The sequence below is a fragment of the Plectropomus leopardus genome, chromosome 6 (assembly GCF_026936395.1).
Source record: "Plectropomus leopardus strain MGB_pleo_1.0 chromosome 6, ASM2693639v1, whole genome shotgun sequence".
Taxonomy (NCBI): domain Eukaryota; kingdom Metazoa; phylum Chordata; class Actinopteri; order Perciformes; family Serranidae; genus Plectropomus; species Plectropomus leopardus.
In genome coordinates this window covers 6,998,135-7,017,983 of record NC_142181.1, presented here as the reverse complement: position 1 = coordinate 7,017,983, position 19,849 = coordinate 6,998,135, and the positions used below count along the sequence as shown (strand labels likewise).

Genomic DNA, 19,849 nt, shown 5'->3' with positions numbered 1-19,849 from the left:
TAGGAGGGCGCGCTCACCTTATGATCAGATCACAAGACGTGCAGTGGCCACTACAGGTCGTTGATGCTTCCTGATCATCCGAAATGTGAATCGCATTGGTAGCAAAAAAAAAAACAAACAGGCTACTCTACTTGAGAAGACTTTTTCAGGTAAGACACTTGCATTTCAATTTTATGTTGCTTTACACTTTTACTCCACTACATTTCAGAGGGATATGTTGTGCTTTTTCATCCTCCATCCTCCAATTATTAGACAACATACTGCAGGCTTATATTGTAATACAAAACAAACAATTTTGTGAAACATGATATATCTTGACGGATTAAACTGCCTAACACCATATTAAATCATTAAGAAAAGCCTTACTTTGAACACCGACAATGTTACTCAGTAATACTAATTAAATTATATGTTATCTAACACCTGAATACTCAAATATGCACGTTTTCTGCATTGAGCACTTTTCATTTTTGCATTAAATGTTTAATGCAAAAAAAAAATCTACAAAACTGACATTTAGTTTGGGCAAAGGTGTTCATTAAATAAAATAATATGATATCTAATACCTGAATACTCAAATATGCACACTGTCGGCATTGAGCACTTTTAATTTTTGCATTAAATCTTTAATTGTTTTCTAAATGCAACGTGTGTTGGCAGAATTGACTGCAGGTTATAGCTGGTGCTAAAGCTTTCTCTGTAAAAGCCTCGGCTCCTGGCACAGTTGTGGTTAAGACTGGATAACCACTAACCCAGTGGAAGTGAATGTTTTTATCCATGCTTCTTGAAGCATGTGTCTTCCCAAAAAACAAAGGTCCCTTTTACTCTCACCAGCAAAACACTGACAACTTCAATTTATATTTTAAATGTAGACCTGAATATAAATGTAGACCTTTTCCTGCAAAACAAAATTGAATTTACAGTATCTGACACATTTATGTAAATCAATTGTGACAGTGTACTAGTGCTATTGTTAAGCATTAACATTTACAGTTACAGTTTACCATTGTTAACTGACATTTTTTGATTTTTGTCTTTGATTATTATTTGGTGCAATTATTACTCATCACAGCTGTGTTTTCATCAAAACAGCAGTTGGCACAATCTAGTATAATATATTTATTCATTCATTAGAGTCCAGCATTCATTTTGGCCCTGGCGCCCTCTGGAGGGATAATCCGGCCCTGACTTCACCACTGCAAATTTGACACAGTTACTGAAACAGTTCTGTGTAATTGCCATATCACATTCAAGGGCATTACCATTACCACTGGCACAAAAGTGATGTTGCCAGACCAGGATGGTTGTGCTCTTTTGTGTATTAAATTATTTGCATTGTTTAAAATTTAGAGAACACCAAAAATAAATAAGAGGCAGCTGAATATGAAATCAGATTTATTTCAAATTTATGCCCAAGTTTCTTTATTATTCAGAATGAAAATGGAAGTAAAGAAGGACCAAAACACCAGGTGTATACTGTAATTATGAGCTCTCTCAGAACAAGAGGATTCCCCAAAATTAATTATGAAAGCTGCTTGTCTGATAATGTCTAAATGCACAACAAAGCCAAAGATTTTAGACAACAGAAGAGTCATTGCAGAAAAGGGGAATTATGCCATGTTTGCTTTATAAAGTCAAGATTAACCACAACATTCTGACCTGATTCTGTGAAAATCTAAGAAGTGCTGGTAGCACTTCGTGTGCAATGATAGTTTTCATTGAGAACTGTGTCATGACACGACAAGTGGGCTACCCTCTTGTCTGCATGACTGCAGATCCAGCAAAACAACACTCACACTGTAAAATCTGAAAAGTTGATTTTACTTTTAAAATCTACGAAAACTGATTGCCCCAAAAAATGAAAGGTAATTAACTATTAGTCTTATTTCGTATTTACATCATATCTTCTTGTTATGTTTACTTCAAATGTTGTTATATTTACCTTTTTTAAAAGTTTTTGCAATATGACAAGTTTATTTAAATCAGTCTTTCCAATTATTGGCAAATTCAGTAAACCAAGTTTATTGTGCTAAATGTTTGTATTCTGCTGGCTTCAAACTGGTCAATCATATTTGTATTTTCTTAAACATCTTTACAATACAGAACTTTCTCTTTTAACACTATCACTGGGAAGTCATATTCAGGGTCGCTGACCTTGATGCGGCCCTGGCCAGCATCACTGCTTCCACCTGGTGATGAAAATAAGACTTTTTAAGATGACAGGCAGGAATCTGAATTTCCATAAAGAATTGTCAATCAAACTGAAAGCTTCACTGAAGGTTTTCTCATTTTCATTTTTATATTTTTATGAACTTGCTCAGAAATTACTTGAATGGTAAAGATGTACGCCAATACATACCACCGCTGCCTTTGCTCTTAATGCAGATGGTTGCACTTCCACCGCCATCAGCAATTCTGCAGAAAAGTACATAAGAAAGCAATTTTAGCTGCTGAAGTTGCCGCCCGAACAATGTGATGCAATGCACTCTCCACCAACATGGATCAGTTCTATTCTGGTTCTCCTGCACCTAATTTTGAACTGTTCAGAGCATTTAACCCAAAAATATATTGATTCAGAACCCAAAAAGCTGGTTCTTAGCTGGAACTAAAAATTAGCAGGTTTTCCTTGACCTGAAGTGCAAACCGTGTCAACATCAGTAGGTGTGTCATGTTCGTGTTGCTGTCTTTTTTGGGGTAAAATCAAATACCTGTAATAATAACAAAAGTTTGCAGGAAATCATTGTAATTGGTGATTGTGCTAATACTGTTTACTTGTGTTGACACTGTTTAACACCCTGTGTTGATGACACATCTCTGATAGCAATGGTTCCACTCAAAACTGGTGGAAATGGTTGATTAACTTGATAGCATCAAGGTTCCAAGTTTTTCAAATGGTACTGGCTCAAGAATTAGAGGTAATATGGTAATAAAGGGGTATTAGTGTTTCAGAAGATTAAACGTCTTGTGAACTCAAAGTAGCTGAGCTCTTACATGGATTCCTCTCCTTCCAGAAGCTTGTTGTAGGTGGAAATCTCAATGTCCAAAGCCAGTTTGACGTTCATGAGCTGCTGGTACTCGAGGACCTGGCATGCCATGCTCTGTTTGGCTTTCCGCAGAGCTTCATCCAGGTCATTTATGCGGGCCCTGGCATCTTCCACAGCCAGCTCACCACACTTCTCGGCCTCGGCGACCTGGGCCTCCAGCTTGTCACGCTGAGAGGTTGGAAAATTAGCAGAAGCTTTGTTAGCTATTCTTGTCATGGTCAAAATGGCTTCTTTATGAACTGTGAGTTTACCTGTCTCTTGACTGACTCAATCTCACACTGGAGGCGTTTAATCAAGAGGTTGAGCTCAGAAATCTCCTTCTTTGTGCTGCAAAGGTCTTCTCCGGTCTGCTGTGCACTGATCTGTATTTCCTGGTACTGAAGGAAGAAAATTCAAAATAATCTTTACTGCATTTTCCACGGGCCGATCTCTACACCTTTGTTTGACATTGCAGGATGTGTCTTTCATATTGGAGTTGTTGGTGAGATTACAATATCTCGATATAGCTACCCTCTGCTGATAACATAATTCAGCTTCTTTACGGCTGCGGTCGGCGATGATTTGATACTGAGCCTTGATCTCAGCCACAACGGCATCCATGTCCAGGTTTCGGCCGTTGTTCATTTCTACAGTGACTGAGATGTCCTTAATCTGTCCCTGGAGCTCATCCAGTTCCTGCACAAGAGAGATATGTCATTTTTAAAAATGAGCCCTTTGAAACCCGAGCAAATTAGCTTGATTTCTTTCAAAAACATGGAAAGAAAGTAAAACAAGAAAAGTAGAAAAAAAGACAAAAAAGAAAATGTCCAAGAAGAGGTGCTTAAACTAGGCTATGTAAGTATAATAATTATAACTATAGTTTTACCTTAGCTTTTTTCTCTTTACCCCAGATTGTTAAAAATCGATTTTTAAATCTACTAATTTCTTGCTATTTCTATTTGTGTTGTGTATTTTATATGGTGTTCCATGTGGTTTTAGCACCTTAATCTGGTATTTAAAAGGGATTTTGGGCCATTTTTATAAATTGTTGAGTAGTCGAAAATGCTTAAATTTAGCACCAAATTTAAGCAAAGTGGTTTCAACCTAAATATTGCCTCAGCAACTCATGAGACAGGATTTAGCATAGGAAAAGGCATCACATACTTCCATTGTAATGTTTTAAGCCCTTATACACTCTAAACTTTGTTAGTTTGCATAGGCACCCAAACAAAACACAGTCTTTTTATATATATCTGTGACTAGAATTAAAACTTTACATAGTACTGAGCAAATCTAAAAATAAACTTTCTTGCTTTTAGATGATTTACACCACTTTTACATGGCAGCTATGGTTGTTGTTCTATCTCCACCTAAAATACCTCCACTCCTCCTACAAAGGACCAAAATGGGTCAATGGTAGAGAGGGGGGAGTGGAACATTATACCACCTATAATGTTAGGGAAAATTAATAAATGTTTCCCCAGAAGTAAGAGCAAAAAAACAGACATGACTGAAATATGAAGCGGTTCATTTTTTTACCGCTTGATGGACAGCTTTGAGGAAGTTAAACTCATCCTGAAGGGCATCAACCCTGGCATCCAGCTCAGCCTTACTCAAGTAGGCGGCATCCACATCCTGTAAGTAGAGAAGAAGGAAACAGTCTGCAATGGTGATGGTTCAGAGAAAAAACTCATTCCATTGTTGTTAATGATGTGGTGGAGAGAGTATTTAATGGCTGATCAACTCGCACCTTCTTCAGGAGCACATACTCATTCTCTGCAGAATTGCGCTTGTTGATTTCATCTTCATACCTGACACACAGACAGTGGAAAAATTAGCTGATGCAAAATGTCTGTGAGCATCAACTGCTGTAGGTCTGTAGGTGTTGCATTCAAAAATGTGACACGTTTGGTTTCCTGTGCTACTGTTAACTCACTTTTCCTTGAAGTTTTCCATCAGTCCCCGTATGTTCTTCTGCTCTCCCTCCAGCTTGGTCTTCTCATTGCCGAGCCCATCCAGATGTCTGCGCAAGTTAAGGATGTAGGCCTCAAACATGGCATTAGTGCAGGAACTGGTGGTGGTCTGGTCCTGCAGCAGACTCCACTTGGTCTCGAGCATTTTGTTTTGCTGTTCTAGGAGGCGTACCTTAAAGGTAAAAGCATCAATCCATGTTTAGACCCAGTCTCACTTGGGGGAAAGGTATTACTTTGATTATGACTACAAAATCACATTATCCTGATCATGCAATTTATTATATGTTAGGCCTACATTGAAAACTGTGAATAATTCACATCAATAGATTTGTGTGCTGATCAATGTCTCTTTTCATTTTATTCCAAACTACAAATAAAACAGTAAAATAAGAAAATCATAAACAGTTTGGTTTGGTTAGGTGCAGGGCTGCTGCTGACCATTTGGGTGCCCTGAGCGTAGTTGCCTTGTGGTGCCCCCCTTCCCCCCCAGGAGAGATAAACCTAATCTATTGTTTTCTGGACTCCCATTTTGAAGCCTAAAGTTTGGCATCATCATCATCATCATCATTTTGTTTTTTTGAAGCCAGAAGCAACCACATTTGAGCGAGAGGGTCGATCTGACTAAGAAGTTGAAGAATTTATCAGCAGAGAGCCTGCCACTGTAAGTGGCCCCGCCCTGAATTTTATGTAACCTTAAGCCCATTCAGTTGTCATCAACAGAGAAATTAGCCATAGAGACGATAACTATTGTTAGTTACAGTTAGGCTGTAAAAATGTTAATTTCAGCTGTATAGGTTGGCATTTTAACATCGGGATACATGAGGATTACCAGCTTAATGCAGTTTTTGGTACTTTCATGTTGGCTTAATTTTTCAGCTCCGGATAACACATAACTTTAGGTCAGCCTTACTTGTTTTCAATGGTTGTAATTTATTTTTTGCCCCAAATTAAAGTTTTTTCATTGTAGCAATCCACACAATAATGACGGTGGAGTGAAGTCTTGTTCAGTGAGGGAAAAAGGGACAGAAAGAGTGCGAGTGGGAGGGGGAAAAATCGGCACAGCATGAGCAGAGAAACAGTAAAAAACAATCTTTTTTTTTCATTTAATGACCTCCACATGTTAATTATTTATTTTTTTATTTCAAGCACTCATGGACATTATATTGTCTATAATGGTTTAACGATGCCTTTTGTAGTTGTGCTTCATCTTTCATTTTAATTGTTCATCATTATGGTTATCCAGCACTTGATGCCCCAGGCACATTGTGTAATGCGCTTGTATGTTCTGGTGGTGGTGATCAGATCTAATATCATCTGCTAGTGTTTTCTCTTTTGCTGCTGTGTTTTCAGTTTGGCCATTGTTCTTTGACGTTCAGGGCCACTGTAGTTTCCTGCCTCTCATTCTACACAAACACAGCTGAAAAAGGGCCAATAATGGTCACAGAAAAGTTAAAAGAGTACTTGTCTGCTTTCAGCTTCAGTTCAAAGGCTAGCTGATGCCCAGGATTGCTTTGGGGACACTATTTGACATCAGAGGTGCCGACTAAACCATATTCATACTAATAACATTGTGCTTGTTAGTTTTCATGGTAAGCTGGAGCTTGGCCGTTAATATGCACATTATTCAGGTGTGGATCAGTTACTGTGTATAATTAAATGAGCCCAGGAGGTCTTTTGCAGCCATTCAACCTTGCACAGACCAATGAACTCTACGGTGTGCAGTGCATCCACTATCTACTCCTAATAATTCATATTCCAGAGTTCATTCCTAGAAAATGTCTTGTTTAATTCAATTAGAGTTAAGATATACAAAACACTCACACTCTGGAATAGTATGGGACATGAATATAGAAAAGAGCTACTCACCCCGTCAATCAACTCTGCGAAGCGGTTATTTAGAGTCTTGATTTGATCTTTCTCTTTGGTGCGGACAGCCTTGAAGGTTTGGTCGATCTCAAGTTCCACAGGGGTCAGAAGACTCATGTTGGCTGTTACAGCTGTGACGGGTGGCACTCCACAGAACCCGCCAGCATGTCCACCAAGAGAAGCCCTTAAACCACCACTACCACCAGTGTTACTACTAACACGAAAACCTGGGCCACCACCCCCATACATTGATACAGATGACATTCTGGCTGACCTTCTGATTGAAAGAGATGTTGCAGAGCTTTGGCGGACGCTACCACCAGCACCACCAGCACCAGAAGCAAACATGATGGAAGGAAAATTTTTATATCCTGCTCCAGAAATGTAACGTCCGCTATCTGGGGGCGAAATGAAACTCGACATGGCTTTGTCCAAGGTTTTGTGTCCTGTGAAAAAGGATTCACAGACAAAAGCAGAGGCAGAGAGAGAGAGGTTTGGCAGAGCAGTGGAGCACACCAAGAGGAGAGTCAAGTCCCTCAAAGTACCTTGTCCCCTGGATTTTATCTGCCTTCAGCTGTAGAGGAGGTCCGAGTGAGCTCCACCTAATCTGCATCTCACCCTCAACCCCCCCTCCAGTTACCTGGAACTAAAGTGACTGAGGCAAGACACACCCAGATGCTGGCAGAGAAATGGCATCAAGGGGAAGGGTGATAGGTTAGGACAGTCATGTTGGCAAAGAATTTTTTTTATCATTTGGCATGCTCATCATTTCTGACAGGTGTGACTGGTTGGAGACTGTGGGAAGGTGGGGTGACTTCATACACAAGAAGCTATCCAAACCATGTTATTTATTTTTTTTATAAGCGCAAACTGGCTACATCTGACCAAAATGAGAAAAGTACTGCTGCTTCAGAGGAAATGCCAATTTGAAAACACATGCAATGCAACAACAAAAATGTTCAGGGAGCCCTTTTTTTAAAAATAATCATAATTTTATGAAGTTGCAGCATGTTTGTCCAAAAAGAAAAGTTTCTGGCTGTTTTTTGTCTTTCTTGGCCACTGTAACATACAAAAGGCAATGCCATCCAGTCCTGCTTTCATATTAAAAGGGGAACGTAAACTGATTCATGATAATAACAGATTATGGTAATCTAACATTGTTCAACTTTCAGTTAGGGAGTGGTTGGTGACCACATTTTGTGCTGGTTACAGAAAATTGAACCATAGCCTGTTAAGAGGTGAACCACAGGCCACTGTTTTGAGGTAGACCAAAGACCATACAAGTTTCACTGCAGCTCTCACACATGTGCCTTCATTTAGAAACTGAAAATGTAATAACTGTACAAAGCGATGAAGCCTATAATGTAATAATTAGCGATTCATGTAAGAAAGCCTTGAGTACACAATATTTTGTCACAAAGTGAGTACTCTTTTAAAAATTTATTACACAATGCACTAAATGTATTTTATTATTCAAAACTTTTTTTGCTTAGATGAAATTTAAAAACTTATATCATTCACACAATCGTTATTACGCAGTGCACTCATGGTTTTCTTACATTATGCTGTTATTATGAACTGCTACATCCCCTGCTGCAAAATCAGTTATGTTTTATAGTTAAATATGACACGGTTTATCACTTCCTTCAAAGTGTTAAATTCAGTGCACCACACTGTTTGATGAAAGAGCTTTCCATGTTTCTGCTCCCTCTTGGTGTCAGCTAAAGAGTCATCTTAAACTAGAATATATTATAAACACCAGAGATTTTTGATTAAGGACTATTTCTGTTGTTGAAATTCGTTGGTTGTTTTATTGATTTAGTTATTTTTGCAAGATTTTTGTGTTATTTTAACTTTGTGGTTGTGTTTTTCTGTTCTGTTTTTATGCTGTAGTGTTGGACTCCCTTGCGAAATGAAAGGTGAATAAAAATGAAAAGACTTTGTCAGTGCATGCAGAGGAATGTTTTTAGGCTTGCTTTAAAACCAACCTCGAAATGGGAGTTAATCACACTGGAACTCTGCAAGAGGAATTCCTAAGAGGACGCATTAAATGATAGCGAATTGCAGTAGTGCCAGTTAGGACAGATCTTGAATTAATTTGATAACAATGACCTCCAGTAGTCTGCTGTTCTGTGGAAATAACTACAAACTATTGTGGTTTGTCTTGACCAGGACAAGTTATGCAGGGTGTGCCACACCTTTAGGGCTTCCATAGAAAAGTTAAATAATAACTGGAAAGGCCAGTTAATTTCCTCTTGTTACACACAATGTGTCTTTTTTTTTTAAATACACTTCTGTTTTCACAAGAAATGCACAGTTTTTAATGCATACCCTTTTTAAAAAATGAATTTACTATGTAGGTTTATTTTCTAAGATTTAGATGACAAACGTCTGTCGTTAAATTAAGAGAAAAAGAACATCTTGGTTTGGCTTAAAATAACTACGGTTGTTACAGACATCACAATGTCACATAGGACATACTACATTGTTATTAAAATCACTCCACTGACTTTTGGCCTCACTCCAGAAAGCAGAAAAAAAAAGAGCTCATATATAAAAAAAAAAAAAAAAGCTGGACCCCTGAACATAGATGCAGGCTATGTCCTTAAATTCTTGAAACGTCTTTGCTTATTATTTCCTATTGCAATGACTACAAAAATTATGTTTATATTTGAAAAATAATGACACTGCCTTTCAAATTTGGGAATAGTCTATTCAAATAGACCTGATTGTCCTTCTGATGTAATTAATTGCGTTGGCTGCATCTGTGCAGTTCAAGATTCTAGTTACTCTCCTTTAACACCTGGCTGCAGCAGCAAGCATCCACTGGTCACCTGCCAAAACATCCTCCTCCTCTTCCTCCTCCTCCTCCAGCCGGACTGTCCACCCTCTCTGGAGGTTATTACGCTCTTCATGCTGATTAGGTTTGAATGAAGAGCTGCCTTTGTTCGGCTCCGGTTCCCACGACCCGGCATTCGCCTGGCAGTCGCGTGGCTCTAAAATCAGGGGCCCGCGCTTTGAGGGACCTAAAGGTGGTTGGGGGGGGGGGCATCTGGTCAATCTGACATCTGCTGGCTAACAGTTAAGAGCAGATGTCTGAGTTGAAAACACAGAGAGTGATCAAAGCCGAACAAACAGGCTACAAGTGCAAGCTGATTTTGAGGACAAGTCCAGAGTGATGCATTAAATGTTTTAAGCCTTTTTTTAAATAGTTTTACCAGGAATATATCTTCCACACAGGACGTCTGCAAGCCTGTAGGCTATAGGAGCAGATATATTCTCAAGTGATTTGTCAGTCTGTTGTGTCTTGCTGTGAGCTTTGGGGGAATAGGTTTGGCCTTTTCGCAGGTAGTGTAATGTTGCTCCTGAAAAGAATAGGCGAGGGGCTCCCCGGAGAAAAGCACGGTAACTGCACACTCTTGTTCATCCCTGGGAGAGGAGGAAACTGCTTTTATTTTGTTGGAGGGTGGGGGTGCATGGTTTCAGGCTGGACATCTGTCGCTTGTGAGAGTTTTTTTTTTTTTTCTAGGCCGGGTCTCTCGGTTATTGAATGGAGCCAGTGACCTGTCAGTCTTGACTGATGGGACCCCGTGTGTGGGAAAATCCCGCAGCCAAAGAGTTGGAGCATTCACATGCTAATTGCGCCCGATAAATAAGAGGGCCGCGCCGCGCCGAGGGCCCTAGAGACGCGCTGAGACTCAGAGCAGAGGAGGCACAAGCTCACAGACACAAGAGGAGAGAAACATGACTGCTTCACCCGTGGCGCACAACGTGGGGAAACACCCCAGTGCCAAGGAGGAGAGAAAGGTATTTTACACTTGGATTGATCGATCTCTCTTTCAGGATATGTGGGCCACAGGTTGTCCTCTGCGCGTCAAGCATGGCGTCTCACCATTCCTTCAATTATTTCTCATCCTTACAGCTGAGGAAGCCGCTCATTGAGAGGAAACGACGAGAGAGGATAAACAATTGTTTGGATCAGTTGAAAGAGACTGTGATCGGGGCGTTCAGACTTGATGTGAGTATATCTTCACATGTTTCATCCCATGCACAAGTAAACAATGGAGGCATGTTAACTAAGAGGCTCCTCGTCTCTCCACAGCAATCCAAACTGGAAAAAGCTGACATTCTGGAGATGACAGTGAAGCATCTGCAAAACATCCAGAGTAGTAAACTCAACGGTAAGAAAAAAAAGGCTCTGTGCACTTGTTTATGTGAGTTATATATAAACAATTTTGGTGGTTTGTAGTTTGTTTTTGTCCCTATGATGCTGGCTGTTATCTCACTTATTTTTTGTTGTACCTAGGGTCAGAAGTTGTGTAATATAAACTTAAATATGCCATAAAAGAGCTTGAGATCCCTATACTGATAGCAAAAGGCATGACATGTAAGCTTAAAGATGGTGGCAAAATGTATTCAGGTGTAAAGTTATGATTAGAGGATGGTTTGAATCTGGTTTTAATTGTGGTGTCAAAGAGTGTTGCTGAGCTTTTTTCCTTGGCAAAAGAAGAAAAAAACAGCAGCAAGCGGAAGCTGTTTTAGTGGATGCATGTTGTGCACTCACCACCAGAGGCTGCTCTAACTTCACTCCTCCTCTCCTTCCTCTCTCAGACCCCACATTAGGCCTGGAGGCACAGCAGAAATACAGCACAGGGTACATCCAGTGCATGCACGAAGTCCATAACATGCTCCTCACCTGCGACTGGATGGACAAAACACTAGGCTCACGGCTGCTGAACCACCTCCTCAAGTCCTTGCCCAGGTCCACAGATGAGCGTCCCCTCCAGCCCAGACATGATGCCCCTCTGCAGGCCTCCCAAGGCATACGGCTGCCCGGCACACCCCTCAGAGAAGCTGCCCTCGCTGGGAGGCAGGTCCAGAGAGAAGGGCCCACCTGCCATGTGTCTGGACGCCAAGAGCGGCCATCACTCCACAGCTCCCACCTGGGGATGCTGGAGATGTGGAGGCCCTGGTGAACTCTCCATTTTTGTTAGACCATCCTCTGTTATGTATCTTATAGATATGCTGCTTAGAAGACAAACGTGGGGCAGTTTTGTTCCAATGATAATTATTGTAGGTGTGCTATGATGATTCTATACAGACCTTTTCTCAGTACTTCCCTTCAGAAGTCGACTTCTCGTAGCCTGCATTATAGAAGGCTCTTATTAATCTTTCATGTATTTATTGTATTAACAGCTTTATTTATTTGATATTATAAGGCACGACTTTGCTTTTTAGATGCTATGCTTGGTATTGCATAGATTTGTATGACTTCCTCCTTTGCTGTATTATTAATCCAAACAATAATAATAAAACTGATTGTATACTTTTGAGATTTGATTGAGGTTTATGGACAATCTTGTTTGTGCACAGTGGTGGTATCTCTAAATTAAGTTTTAAATGTTTGCTTAAGTGGTCGTGCAGTGCAGAAAGACAGGACAGGAGACCTGTTTACTGATCAGATCATTTATTCATATAATCATACAGATATTTATATGGAAATCTAGTCATCAAAATAGGCCTATTTATGAGCTTATTACCAAATTCAGCCTGGATTTTTAATTATAGAGGGATAGGTGACAATTAGCATCAACAGTCCTGTACCTAAAAATAATAATAATAATAATAACTTAATTTATGTAGCACCTTTAAAAACAGAGTTTACAAAGTGCTTTGAAAAACAAGGCAAAGCAGAAGCAAGTTTCTCGCAAAAGTAACATGACAAAAAGCACAAAAATAATACAAAACTAAAGCCAGACAAAAGAGAGAAACAACCACAAAACAAAAATAACAACATCAACCCATCGCAATATGAATATATGCTGTTTGAAGAATATTTGTGGTAAACACAGAAATAATAGTACCAGTAACAGAATTAAACATGGTCAGAGCAGAATAATAAATAAATAAATTAAATGATAAAAATAAATGAATAAAAAAATAAAATAATAAGTAGATGAATAAAATAAACTTTTTATAAACTAATAAAAATAAAATAGACGACATCTCATAAAAGCAAGTCTATAAAAATGGGTTTTAAGAAGTGATTTAAAAAATTTAAAAAATAAACAAAGATATTAGCTTTCAAACGAGTAGACATTTTAAGAGCTGCATTATCCAACATTTGTTATATATGGTTTAAGTCAAATGTGTTTAAATAACTGAAATTGGTAATTTGCAGTGACCCACTAAACTGCAAATACAGTTTAGTCTCACCACGGTTCCAACAGCAGCAGACAGGTGTTTTAAATTTTTAAGGATTTTTTTCCCTTTATTTGACAAATATTAAGATGAAAGAGGGAGAGAGAAAGAGGATGCCATGCAGCACAGGACTGCAGATTAGAGTCGAGCCTGTGGTCGCTGCAGCAAGGACATAACCTTTTGTACATGTACCTGTTTTTAGTATATAAACTCAGGTAAACACTATCTGCCCTGTAACAAATGTCAAACAGACAGTGGTTGTGGGTCTAAAATACTTTTGCCAGATGTTCTAGCTCTGTTTAGGTGAGACCGTGCAGAGCTAAAAGGATGTGGGCTTTTTTTTCATTTTGACTTTTCATAGCAGGGAAAGGACAGGTGTGACCCAAAAAAGATATGCTCTTCTCGACTATCCCAGTGAATCATAACAGTGAACCAGCATAAATAACACTAAGGCCTTGGAACTGCAGCTAAATGGAACTCAGCCATCATTCTTTTTATTTGTGCCTTTCTTTCATGAAAAATATGTTGCTGTTTAAAGGAATGCTTCACCCACAAAATTATCATTTATATATTAACTACTCACTCTGTTTTATGTTGAGTTCACAAAACATTTATCGCTTGCCTCAGATGACTCCACAGTGAACGGAGAATCCAAAAACTGAGTAAATTCCTTATGAATGCATTTAGCTTAAAACCTTCATTTAAAACATGCATATGAGTATTGCACCTTGGCTGCACTGCATCCCCTTGAGCAGAGTTCAAACTCACACACTTGAACTGTGTGAGACTATGATAAAGTTTTTTAAAACAGTACGGTTTTGAGGGGAATCCATGTGTTTTGAAAGTACTGCAGATACACCTGGAGAAATGTGACATGGATTATACTTCATGAGTTGTTCAAATGTTTGTGACAGATGTTTCAATATAGTTTTGCAGTTGTTGAAAGCGCCCCCTTTAACTTCATTTCATCAAAAGTTTTCTTTTTTTGGATTCTTCATACCGTGGAGACATGCAAAAAAAAAAAAAAAATCCTCACAAATTCAATGCAATACTGGGTGAGCAACCGATATACAAATGATCATTTTGAGGGAGAAGCATTCTTTTTATGCCTCTTTGGTAGTAAACAACTTAGTTTCTCCGTCATCTAGTGACCCAAATTGTAGCTATAATTAATGGTTAAGTGCACCCACATGATAAAGCAATATATTTTCTGGCAGTTTCAGTTTTATGTGCTAAGGGTTTCAGATGAGCAGTCAATAAAATGGAGGGAGGAATTTCATTTGTGGTGCTAAATTATGTTTTTATTTTGACAATGAATTAAAGTAACAATGGATGAAGTTCTCACTACTGTGGCTTATTTACTGGCACACTATGCTTTTAGCAACACAAAATAAAATCCATTCTGTATTTGACAGAAATGTAAGAGACTGCTATCTAAAAAACTCGGGTCACTAAACTCTAACTATGGCTATATACCACAGGGAACATATGACTTTTTTATGATTTGGGAGAAGTGACCCTTTAATCCTATGGCCTGCCAAATCACATATTTGCACCATTATAATAGGTATCAATTACTAATGATTATGAATTACTATGAATTACTATAATGAATGATAATGATAATGAATTACTAATTAGAAATTAATAAGGAATAACAGGTGTCAGTGAGGTGGCCTGAATTGTTGTAAAGTTATTGTGGTTGAGCCACTGACAATCTTAATTCCCAGTTTAGACTCTGACTAATTTAAAATATAAAAACACACAACTTAGATATTAGAATGAGGAAAACGATGAGGGGGTTATCACAGGAAACGTCAGGATGAAGTCTAACAATGGTCCAAGCGGTTGTTCTGGTACATTTACGTATTAATAAAGATGTAATTCATCATTGGGCTTTGCAAAATAGAAACGTGCATATGGCCCATTCTCCCGCTATTATTGCCGTTATGATTGGCCGCCACATGGAGCCAGGCGGCGGGTCTGAAGAGAGGAAGAGAGAGAGGGGGACGCCTGGTCCCTCTGCGGAGCTCACCAACAAAAGCGAGCCGAGACAGCTGCTCTCTCCACAGTCCACACCATTCAAGATCTGGAACAGAGATCTGGGGGTGGCGAGGTGCCAAAACCCTCCACTTGAAAGGTCTGAAACTCTTCCCTCGTTTGGGACAGTAGAGTTTAGTGGTGCTTTTTGAGGAAACGCCGTGCCTAAAAAAGGCACCTGAAAACACATAATTGCGTTCACCTGAGGGATGGCACAAATGCCAGCGTGGTCCTTTATGGAGCAGACAGAGCTGCTCCATTGTGAGAGTAATTTGCATGATAATACCGTGTACAAAACATCATGAGGATAATAAGGAGGGCGGAGGGTTGAGCGCACTTACTAAATATAAACAAATAGACATTGTTCGCTAGGACCAAACCAAACGCACAAAGCCTAATACGGATACCGCAAGAACTAGCAATATTTAATTCCACGGAGTTCAAAAGTTATTTATATGATAAAAACCTCATAATTTGCATGCTTATCCACAAACACCGCTACACAATAAAGAAAGCGCTGATTGTGCATCAGCAACATCAACCAGATATTACAAACTCTCCTTCAGCAGACGCAGGCAACGTGAGAATTCAATTGCACACAAATCAGAAGTCACCAAACAAACGGAGAACAAACGAGGCGCAGGCCAACACCTGTCGCTTTCTTTGGAGAAGGGCCCTTAATTCCCCCGGCTGATTCAGTTTGGGCCGAGGGGCCGCCAGCAGCAGCTGCCAACTGAAGGCATCGCGTTACATCCGCCAAAACAGCCGGGTAAATCTGCAGAGGCTCGGACACAAAAGCATCCAGAAAGAGAAATGGGTCGGGTAGAAAAATAGACATGAGCAGATACTCACTGGTGGTAATAGTTAGATGCTCTAACGCGTCAAAATGGGCAGAAAATTACCCAATAAGGGGAACAAAATCAGCTAATTTGACTAATGTCACCAAATTATATTCTACACTCAACCAACTCTCTCTCCAATGAAAGAATAACAGTTTTTAAAACATTTGCCACAGAGTTGTACTTAAAAAGATATTGTTTGTATTATTTTAACAGGCTATTCGGCATGATAGTGAATTCTGTACAGCTGGATGTTAGTACACATTGTGAAGGTGGCAAAAAAAAACAAAGCGGTCGGTCCCTTGACCCAACAAACTGTCTGATTAAAGCCCATCCAGCTCCTCGGGGCGCAGACCGGGGCTGACCGGAGACAATAGAAGTGGGCGCTCATTGGCTCCGGCCGTGTGCGCTCTGTTGTTCCCCAGCGAGAGCAGCTCAGCCCCTATTCACATGTTAATAAGCCCCTATAAATACTAACAACAGCCACTCAGCGCCAGCAGCACGTCTCACTAGGATTACACAATAAACACAGGGCACCTCGCCTCGCCTGCGAGTTGGTCGATTTTTTTTTCTTCGTGTAACCGGTTCCGTTTGCCAGCTGCCCCTCGCTGACGGGAAAAAGCAGCAGTGGGAGAAGCCACCGAAGCGGCGATCCAACTAACATGGCCCCCTCGGCTCGGCCCAGCAACACCGGACTGGATATGGAAGAGGATGAGACCTACTACGGGATTCAGAAAGCAGACAGAAAGGTACACGCTGGTACTGATGAGGGAATAACTGCACACAGTTGGCAGTGGCGCACTTGTCACGCCGGTGACAGTCTGTAATGCACCGCACATCGCTGCAAAATGCTGTTTTATTTATTAAACAGATCATTATTACATCCACATACGGCTGCAGCTCCAGAGAGCAAGATTTGATCAATTGTCGTTAGTTTGTGTCACTGAATCAAGTGTGATCTTTGTGTTCGTGCAGACCAGGAAACCTTTGGTGGAGAAGAAGAGGCGAGCTCGCATCAATGAGAGTCTGCAGGAGCTGCGGACTCTGCTGGCAGACACAGACGTGAGTACGCACGTAGCTGGTGCACCTCAGCTCACCTGGCCGTGTGACGCAGAGGTACATTTCGGTTTCTGATGAAGATCTGCCGGTTGTTTCCACAGTTTCATTCCAAGATGGAGAACGCAGAGGTGCTGGAGATGACCGTGAAGAAGGTGGAGGACATACTGAAGAACAGAACCCAAGGTCTGCAAGACTCTTTGTCGTTTACACCCAAATATTATGTAAGCCCATAGGTTGACAGCATGTGCATTTGTCTTCCAGTAAACATAAAAGAAGTAGAAGATTTTTATTTTGACCAAATTTAAGACATTAACAATATAAAATTATGCAGAATTGTTGCATAAAAATGTAGTAGTAATGTATGAAGTGTGCAGGAAATCAAGTATTGCTGCTGAAAATATTCTTCTGGGGCACTCCAAACCCACCATTTAATATGCTGAAAAGACCCTTGCATAGGGCTAATGAATGAGTTTTGATTTTAAAATCCTGTATCTGACACCCTGCTGACTTATCTTTGCATATTTTCAGACATGGATCAAGGGATGTTGATGTGTATGCATGCTTGAAGTTCAACATACAATTTAAAGCAGTCTCTTGCAACCTGGGGGTTGGGACACCCACACTGGGTAACAAGATACATTGCAGAGGGTGACAAGATGTTTAACAGAAGAGGAAAGCAGAAGAAAAAACACATTTCAGCTACACTGAGTTATGCTGTTTTTGTCATCGTTTCCTCTTTCCTTTAAATACTGCAAACTGTTACATCTTCAGGTCTTAGAATTATTCATATAAAACAAGAACACATAATAACTTTGCTTCTACTGGTCACATAAAGGGGGCATTTGCATGAAGAGGATTTACAGGTAGACATTTCTTTAATTTAAGGGAGCAAAAGACTAAAAGCAGCCACCAATTTAGGGTGGAAGTTTTTTGTTATTTTATCAAAAGGTTTAATCTGATTTTCCCTAAGTATTTTAAGTCATGTGAAATGGAAACCACCCAACTGATGGCTGGGACAATAAGAGGTCCAACTGCACTGTAATTTCAGTCTTTCTCTCTCCTCCCACAGAAACAGACGCACTCAACAGAGAAGCCAGCGAGAGGTTTGCAGCCGGCTATATTCAGTGCATGCACGAGGTCCACATGTTTGTGTCCAGCTGTCCTGGCATAGATGCAACGGTGGCGGCGGAGCTCCTCAACCATCTCCTGGAGTGTATGCCGCTGAATGAGGACCACCTCCAGGACGTGCTGATGGATCTAATCACTGACACTTCTGGGACTAATGGCAGCACTTGGCACGGGGGCGACGAGGCTCTCTGCACAACTCTAGATTCACCCGGGGGCAGAAGTCTGTCCAGCAGCTCGTCCTCGGCCCTCTCCCCGGCCCCCTCCACCACGTCCAGTGAGGATCTGTGCTCCGACCTGGATGAGACCGACAGTGAGCACAACCAGAGCACCACTGAGGGCTTGGAGAACAGGGAGGCGCTGGCCACCATGACCTACGCTCGGTCTATGTGGAGACCGTGGTAGGGGCCTAAAGTTTTGATGGAACGCAATTTGGATATGTTGAAGCAGCTTTTTTTTTTTAAAGATGGGACACTGGGCCTCTTACTGAAAGGAAAAATTCCACCCTACAGCACATAAAACACTTGAAAACAACTGTTTTTGGGGGTGTAATTTGCATTCTTGGCTTATTTACCCTTGCAGTCATCTGGCCACATGCATGGAGTTTGTTTGTTTTTTCTGGATTCCACACGTCAATGTTCAATAATCACATTTTAAGAGACCAATCTCTTCACTGTCAACAGCCTCAGTTGATTACAATGTAATGCAAGCTCAGATCTCTTTTGTGGAAGGACCATGGCAGTGGCTATTCTCTTCACCCACAACTGAATGCAGCAAGTTTGAATAATTTCCTTGGCATTCTGGGAGATGTAGGAAAAAGAAAAACGCTCCTCAAGTGCTTTGGATATCAGAAAAATGTCTAAAGGTTGGAGTTGTCCTTTATCTCATTAGAGGGGCCCTCCACTCCAGGGCCCCTCCAGCTTTGGGGCCTCCTGAAAGTGCTTCTTCCTTTAGTGCTTTTTCCTTTTCAGTAGTGGCTTTGAGCCCATTTTGTGAATTTTTCTTTACATCTGGAGAAAAATGAAATATTCACTTATAACTCAACAAAGGACAGACGAGGAACAGTTCACACTTTTTTGTGTCGATGACTCTGTATATATAGGGATTTGTATGTGGAGAAAAGCTCTTTTAGAAACCAAGAAGTTTGGCAATGCCTCTGATTAATATAAATATTTCTATTGTATTTCATAAAGGCCTGTAGATTATTGGACCAGTAGTCTCATTCAGAATGACCACTTTATTGTTGTAATGATGTTTAGAAATGCCAGTACAATGTCTGAATTTGATAAATAAAATAATGTAATTAAAAAGCTGTTGTCTGACTCAATTACCATCAGTAATATAATAGGAAAATGGACTATCTTCAAAAATAAAAATAAATCATTTATATGGTTAATACATTTTTCATCAGAGAAATTTGTGAGAAAAAATATTGTCGGGGAATTTTTTTTTTAAATTTATTTTTTATTATTAAAAACAGCATTTGTCACAATATATTGTTAAAAATATATGAAACAATGTGGATCAAAGCAAAAAATAAATAAAATAAAACAATACACAAAAAACATGATTTCTCACAATCTTTTTTCCACACAACAGGAACCAATGTGGTTTATTGCAATAAATAAAAAAACATTAAATTTAGAAACAACAAGAAAAACAACATTTTTTGCAAGCTTTTGTCCAAATAATAGGAACCAATTTGGTTTATAGCAATGAACAA

General features: G+C 39.9%; 3 protein-coding genes across 4 annotated transcripts; 2 read left to right on the top strand and 1 right to left on the bottom strand.

The window, feature by feature from the left end:
* Positions 1 to 6: 6 nt before the first annotated feature.
* her8.2 (hairy-related 8.2) lies at positions 7 to 12,196 on the top strand. 2 transcript variants are annotated; one of them, XM_088078597.1, is made up of 5 exons: positions 7 to 149; positions 10,392 to 10,669; positions 10,785 to 10,880; positions 10,965 to 11,043; positions 11,474 to 12,196. In XM_088078597.1, the coding sequence occupies exons 2-5, from the start codon at positions 10,607 to 10,609 to the stop codon at positions 11,836 to 11,838; spliced, it is 603 nt and encodes a 200-aa protein (XP_087934723.1). In that variant the 5' UTR covers positions 7 to 149; positions 10,392 to 10,606; the 3' UTR covers positions 11,839 to 12,196. The 2 variants fall into 2 exon arrangements, with proteins under 2 accessions (XP_087934723.1, XP_042343298.1); XM_042487364.2 differs by lacking the exon at positions 7 to 149 and having other exon boundaries at positions 7,420 to 10,669.
* LOC121943088 (keratin, type II cytoskeletal 8-like) lies at positions 1,379 to 7,285 on the bottom strand. Its single transcript, XM_042486479.2, has 9 exons — positions 6,863 to 7,285; positions 4,960 to 5,168; positions 4,774 to 4,834; positions 4,563 to 4,658; positions 3,555 to 3,719; positions 3,296 to 3,421; positions 2,992 to 3,212; positions 2,360 to 2,415; positions 1,379 to 2,189 (listed from the first exon to the last, which is right to left on the bottom strand). Exons 1-9 carry the CDS (start codon positions 7,283 to 7,285, stop codon positions 2,083 to 2,085), a joined length of 1,464 nt encoding a protein of 487 aa, XP_042342413.2. The 3' UTR covers positions 1,379 to 2,082.
* Positions 12,197 to 16,318: 4,122 nt separating the features above from the next.
* her13 (hairy-related 13) lies at positions 16,319 to 19,635 on the top strand. The gene is made up of 4 exons (XM_042487284.2): positions 16,319 to 16,691; positions 16,918 to 17,004; positions 17,103 to 17,184; positions 18,071 to 19,635. The coding sequence occupies exons 1-4, from the start codon at positions 16,605 to 16,607 to the stop codon at positions 18,529 to 18,531; spliced, it is 717 nt and encodes a 238-aa protein (XP_042343218.1). The 5' UTR covers positions 16,319 to 16,604; the 3' UTR covers positions 18,532 to 19,635.
* The last annotated feature ends 214 nt before the right edge of the window (positions 19,636 to 19,849 follow it).